General features: G+C 42.0%; 1 protein-coding gene across 1 annotated transcript; it reads left to right on the forward strand.

Moving 5' to 3' along the window:
* Positions 1–447: 447 nt before the first annotated feature.
* On the forward strand, positions 448–1,428 carry LOC110882363. The gene is made up of 2 exons (XM_022130428.1): positions 448–969; positions 1,096–1,428. Exons 1-2 carry the CDS (start codon positions 448–450, stop codon positions 1,426–1,428), a joined length of 855 nt encoding a protein of 284 aa, XP_021986120.1.
* Positions 1,429–6,865: the final 5,437 nt, after the last annotated feature.

Here is a 6,865-nt window from a genome sequence, read left to right on the forward strand (position 1 = left end):
CAAAGAAAAGACAAAGAGGGGACGCTGTGGATTATTTCAATTTTCCTTTTCCAAACTGCAATGGTGCTCCGGTGGAGAAGGAGGTCTCGCCCTTGAAGGAAGTTTCTCATCAAGTGACTGGAAATCTGGATTTGAATGTCAGGGGCAAGCCCTAGTATTTCGGTAGAGACTCTGGCCGACGATACTCCAGCGGCTGTAGAGACGGTTACGGAATCGGGTAAAGGCGATGCGAACAACCTGGTGGATGACTTGGCTAGAGAGATTGAGGCAACGATTGGCATTGGTGCGTAGGTGGGGGTAAACCTCAGGAACTGTTCCAACCTTTTTAGCAATATTTTTGGAATTCAAGGTAACAATGTAGTGGAACCATGAATTTCCTTTCTTTCAATGTCCGTGGTGTCGGGGGGTCTGAGAAGCCGGGGTAGGTTAGGAAGGTTAAAGCAAAACATGGTATCAATTTCGCGAATGCTCCAGGAAACTAAAAGAGAGTCGGTGTCTGTTGGTGATGTGTCGGGTTTTTGGGGTAAGAGGAATTTTGGTCTGGATAGTGTTGATGCTGTAGGTCAGTCTGGCGGCCAAGTGTGTTTGTGGGACAAATCTGTGTTCACTCAGACTGGTGGAACTAAAAATAGGATTTTTTTACACATTAAAGGAAAGTTAACCGGAAGTGGAGAAACGCTCAATGTTCTGAATGTGTACGACCCTCAAGGTATCTCAGCTAAAAAGATTTTGTGGGCTTTACTTGCTCAGGTGATAACCGAGAATGATGGCCTCTGGGTAGTGGCGGGAGATTTCAACGCGGTTCGTTGTCGTGATGAGAAAAGGAACTATGCCTTTAAGAATTCGTGTGCAAATAACTTCAATTTGTTTATTTATAATGTTGGGCTCATTGAATATAATATGATTGGTAGGAAGTTCACGTGTTCCACACACAACAGAAGAAAGTTGAGCAAGCTTGACCGATTCCTGGTAAACTCTAACTATTTTAACGCTTGGCCGGTTGCTAGAGTGATGGCTTTGTCCTGCTTTCTTTCGGACCATTGACCCATTGTCTTGTCTTCAGTTTCTACTAATTTTGGAGCTATACCTTTCCAGGTCTTTAATTCGTGGTTTGGGAAACCGGGATTTGAAGAGGTGGTAGAGGAGTGTTTAAGTGGTGAGCAAGATGCGGGTGGTCCTTCAGATGTGAACTTGATTAGAAAGTTGAACCAACTCAGATCAAAGTTAAAGATATGGAGGGATGAGATGTTGAAAAGGAGTTCGGAGGAAGTGGCTTCGGCTATATTGGAGGTGGATAATATTGAGGCTGTGCAGGAGGAGAGGGCTCTCACGGAAGAAGAGGAATGGATTCTCGCGGAAAGCAAAAAGATTTTACTAAATGAGGAGGAGCGGAAAAATAGGGATTTAGAGCAACGATCAAGGATTTGATAGGCAAAGGAAGGGGACGAGAATTCAAAATTCTTTCACGCTATGATCAATTGTAGGAAAGTTTCCAACGTGATTCACAGGCTTAACGTTAATGGGGTGTGGGTGGAGAGGCCGGCCTTGGTTAAAAAGGAGATTATCAGATTCTTTAAAGAAAAGTTTGTTGAAGGTTGTGTGGTTCGGCCGCGTCTTATATGTTGGAATATTGAGAGAATTTCGGATGCCGAAGCTACAGGGCTGGAGGTTCGGTTTTCTCGACAGGAGATCAAAGCTGCGGTGTTCGAGTGTGGAGATGATAGGGCCCCGGGTCCTGAGGGTATTAATTTTCGTTTTGTTAAGCGTTTTTGGCATTTTTAGAGGACGATTTTAACGAAATCTTGGGCGACTTTTATAATACTGGGGTAATTAATATAGGTTGTGGGTCTTTGTTTATAGCCCTTGTTCCTAAAGTTTCGGATCCGTCGGAGTTGAAGGATTATCGGCCAGTCGGTTTAGTTAGGGTTGTCAACAAGGTCATCTCAAAGATTCTTGCCAATAGGCTGAAAAGGGTGTTGGATCCGCTTATCTCTTCTACCCAATCTGCTTTCATTTCCGGGAGGTATATTTTAGATGGCCCGTTAATTGTCAACGAGATTCATAACTAGTTGAAAAGAACTAAAAGAAAGGTTTTTATCCTTAAGATAGACTTTGAAAAAGCATACGACAACATCAATTGGAATTTTGTGTTGGATATTCTCGCTCAAATGGGTTTTTAAAGCAGATGGTGTGCGTGGATTAAGGGAGTTATCTCGTCGGCTCGTGCTTCGGTTTTGGTTAATGGCTCGCCGACGTTTGAGTTTAAGTGTCATAAAGGTATGAGACAAGGGGATCCCATTTCTCCTTTTCTTTTTGTGGGTTGAGATCCTGTACAAACAGCACATACTGTGAGAACCATAAGAACAAATTTGAACCATCCAAATTCTAGATCAACGGTTGGTGTTGATTACAATTAAAACCCTTTTAATTAATAAAGATTATTATAAACCAAGGGTAATAAAGTAAATGTGCTATTTGTGTGCCCCACCATATCTCCGAACTATCAGATTGTTCCCCCTTTTTACGTTGTAACCATATACAACTACAATTACAACTCCTCCTTCCTCCATCGATATCCGTGCTGATTATATATAAAGAAAACAACTCCCCCTTTTATCAAACACACTTTATTCAAAAACACTCTGAAGATTGTACTGATCGATCGAGAAGGATCAAGTTTATGCACATTGTGTTGATCGACAAAAAAAGTGCGATTTGTGAAGAACCATAAGATTGAGAAAAGCTTGAACTCCGGTAAGCATTTATCTCCAACTGTTCATCTTCTTTTTTCTTATTTTTAGGCTTTTTTTTTTGGGCGAAGTTGAAGGGTGCTGCCTGTTGTTGCCGGAGATGTTCACAGTGGGTTGTTGCTGACTGTTGTTGCGATTTGAGAAGATTGTGCAAATTAACAAAGTGCTTGTTGTCGGCGGAGATTGTGCTGATTAACAAAGCGCCTGTTGCGATTTGTGAAGATTGTGTTGATTAACAAAGTTCTGATTAAAAAAGTGCATGTTGTTGCGATTTGTGAAGATTGTGTTGATTAACAAAGTGCCTGTTGTTGCGATTTGTGAAGATTGTGCTGATTTACAAAGTGCCTGTTGTTGGAAATTTTCTAATTTTGATTTGAAATAGTGCATGAATATAGGGGATAATTAAAATTTGGAATTAATTAAATTCAAAAAATAGAGTGATAAAGTCTAAAATACCCTCGTCTAGTTTTTTAATGAAGAACACATGTCTAATAGTGGTTGGTTCTTACAGTTCTTACACATATTGAGGTTTGTATTTGATCCCATCTCTTCTTTTTGTGATTGTCATGGAAGCGTTGTATTGTATGTTTAGAAACTAGAAAGGCGTGTGACTTGGGTATTTTGAAAGGGGTTAGTCTTCCAAACAACGGTCCTACAATTTCGCATCTTTTTTATGCCGACGATGCTATTATTTTAGGCGAGTGGGATAAAGAGAATATTTTGAATGTGGTTAGAATTCTTAGATGCTTCCATATTTGCTCGGGTCTCCAAATTAACTTCGGTAAATCGAGTATCTTCGACATGGGTTTAAACATGGGGGCGGTTGAAGAAATGGCGGGTATTGTGGGTTGTAGAGTGGATTCGTTTCCGTGTACATATCTTGGCCTAACACTGGGGGCTAATATGAATCGAATTAGTAATTGGAGACCGGTGTATGAGATCTTTGAGAAACGTTTGTCGATATGGAAAACTTCTTTTCTTTCCATAGGGGGTAGAGTTACTTTAATCCGGTCCGTTCTTGAAAGCCTTCCCACTTACTTTTTCTCTATTTACCGGGCCCTGATAGAAGTGGTTGAAGATTTGGAAGGCATGATTAGAAGATTTCTTTGGGGAGTAACCTCGGGAGAGATAAAATTACATTGGGTAGCTTAGGATAGGGCTGCGTCCCGAAAAAAAGCGGGGGGTGGGGGTTTGGATCTTTATAATTTGAGACAATTTAATGCCATCTTCAGATTCTAGATGGATCAAATGGGTCAATAAATCAACGGGAAAATTAAATGGTGGGGAGCAGTTCGAATCCATATTTCCAGAAATGGTTAACACAAGTTATAAGTTTAATAGCAGAATTTATTTTCTTTGTTTCTTTGTTCATGTAATCTTCAGTTTATAATCACGTAATACTGTCAAAGTTGGATGGGGTATCTAGGTTGCATGTGGAGTCGAAGGCGGCGCATGTGTTTAATCATTCTGCTGAAGAGAATATGGGGGAGGTTCCCATGCAAAATGGTGAAAAGGCAAGGAGTGATGTTTTTTCCAAGGTTGTAGGACCACAGACAAGTTCTGGGCAAGCAGAAGAAGTGGGCCCGCTATGTTGGAATTTGGGCAGTGGGGTCCAAATAAGGGGTTTTAATATTGGGTCAAACAAGTTGAAGAGTCTTGGGCCGAGGAGGCCCAGTATTCCAACCCAACTTCGCAGAAACAAGGAGATTGGGGTCTCTCCTTCTGGATCGAGACCAAAGAAAAGACAAAGAGGGGACGCTGTGGATTATTTCAATTTTCCTTTTCCAAACTGCAATGGTGCTCCGGTGGAGAAGGAGGTCTCGCCCTTGAAGGAAGTTTCTCATCAAGTGACTGGAAATCTGGATTTGAATGTCAGGGGCAAGCCCTAGTATTTCGGTAGAGACTCTGGCCGACGATACTCCAGCGGCTGTAGAGACGGTTACGGAATCGGGTAAAGGCGATGCGAACAACCTGGTGGATGACTTGGCTAGAGAGATCGAGGCAACGATTGGCATTGGTGCGCAGGTGGGGGTGGACCTCAGGAACTGTTCCAACCTTTTTAGCAATATTTTTGGAATTCAAGGTAACAATGTAGTGGAACCATGAATTTCCTTTCTTTCAATGTCCGTGGTGTCGGGGGGTCTGAGAAGCCGGGGTAGGTTAGGAAGGTTAAAGCAAAACATGGTATCAATTTCGCGAATGCTCCAGGAAACTAAAAGAGAGTCGGTGTCTGTTGGTGATGTGTCGGGTTTTTGGGGTAAGAGGAATTTTGGTCTGGATAGTGTTGATGCTGTAGGTCAGTCTGGCGGCCAAGTGTGTTTGTGGGACAAATCTGTGTTCACTCAGACTGGTGGAACTAAAAATAGGAATTTTTTACACATTAAAGGATAGTTAACCGGAAGTGGAGAAACGCTCAATGTTCTGAATGTGTACGCCCCTCAAGGTATCTCAGCTAAAAAGATTTTGTGGGCTTTACTTGCTCAGGTGATAACCGAGAATGATGGCCTCTGGGTAGTGGCGGGAGATTTCAATACGGTTCGTTGTCGTGATGAGAAAAGGAACTATGCCTTTAAGAATTCGTGTGCAAATAACTTCAATTCGTTTATTTATAATGTTGGGCTCATTGAATATAATATGATTGGTAGGAAGTTCATGTGTTCCACAGACAACAGCAGAAAGTTGAGCAAGCTTGACTGATTCCTGGTAAACTCTAACTATTTTAACGCTTGGCCGGTTGCTAGAGTGATGGCCTTGTCCTGCTTTCTTTGGGACCATTGCCCCATTGTCTTGTCTTTAGTTTCTACTAATTTTGAAGCTATACCTTTCCAGGTCTTTAATTCGTGGTTTGGGAAACCGGGATTTGAAGAGGTGGTAGAGGAGTGTTTAAGTGGTGAGCAAGATGCGGGTGGTCCTTCAGATGTGAACTTGATTAGAAAGTTGAACCAGCTCAGATCAAAGTTAAAGATATGGAGGGATGAGATGTTGAAAAGGAGTTCGGAGGAAGTGGCTTCGGCTATATTGGAGGTGGATAATATTGAGGCTGTGCAGGAAGAGAGGGCTCTCACGGAAGAAGAGGAATGGATTCTCGCGGAAAGCAAAAAGATTTTACTAAATGAGGAGGAGCGGAAAAATAGGGATTTAAAGCAACGATCAAGGATTAGATAGGCAAAGGGAGGGGACGAGAATTCAAAATTCTTTCACGCTATGATCAATTGTAGGAAAGTTTCCAACGTGATTCACAGGCTTAACGTTAATGGGGTGTGGGTGGAGAGGCCGGCCTTGGTTAAAAAGGAGATTATCAGATTCTTTAAAGAAAAGTTTGTTGAAGGTTGTGTGGTTCGGCCGCGTCTTATATGTTGGAATATCGAGAGAATTTCGGATGCCGAAGCTACAGGGCTGGAGGTACGGTTTTCTCGACAGGAGATCAAAGCTGCGGTGTTCGAGTGTGGAGATGATAGGGCCCCGGGTCCTGAGGGTATTAGTTTTCGTTTTGTTAAGCGTTTTTGGCATTTTTTAGAGGACGATTTTAACGAAATCTTGGGCGACTTTTATAATACTGGGGTAATTAATATGGGTTGTGGGTCTTTGTTTATAGCCCTTGTTCCTAAAGTTTCGGATCCGTCGGAGTTGAAGGATTATCGGCCAATCGGTTTAGTTGGGGTTGTCAACAAGGTCATCTCGAAGATTCTTGCCAATAGGCTGAAAAGTGTGTTGGATCCGCTTATCTCTTCTACCCAATCTGCTTTCATTTCGGGAGGTATATTTTAGATGGCCCGTTAATTGTCAACGAGATTCATAACTAGTCGAAAAGAACTAAAAGAAAGGTTTTTATCCTTAAGATAGACTTTGAAAAAGCATACGACAACATCAATTGGAATTTTGTGTTGGATATTCTCGCTCAAATGGGTTTTTAAAGCAGATGGTGTACGTGGATTAAGGGAGTTATCTCGTCGGCTCGTGCTTCGGTTTTGGTTAATGGCTCGCCGACGTTTGAGTTTAAGTGTCATAAAGTATGAGACAAGGGGATCCCATTTCTCCTTTTCTTTTTGTGGGTTGAGATCCTGTACAAACAGCACATACTGTGAGAACCATAAGAACAGATCTGAACGATCCAA

This window comes from Helianthus annuus, chromosome 1 (assembly GCF_002127325.2).
Source record: "Helianthus annuus cultivar XRQ/B chromosome 1, HanXRQr2.0-SUNRISE, whole genome shotgun sequence".
Taxonomy (NCBI): Eukaryota; Viridiplantae; Streptophyta; class Magnoliopsida; order Asterales; family Asteraceae; genus Helianthus; species Helianthus annuus.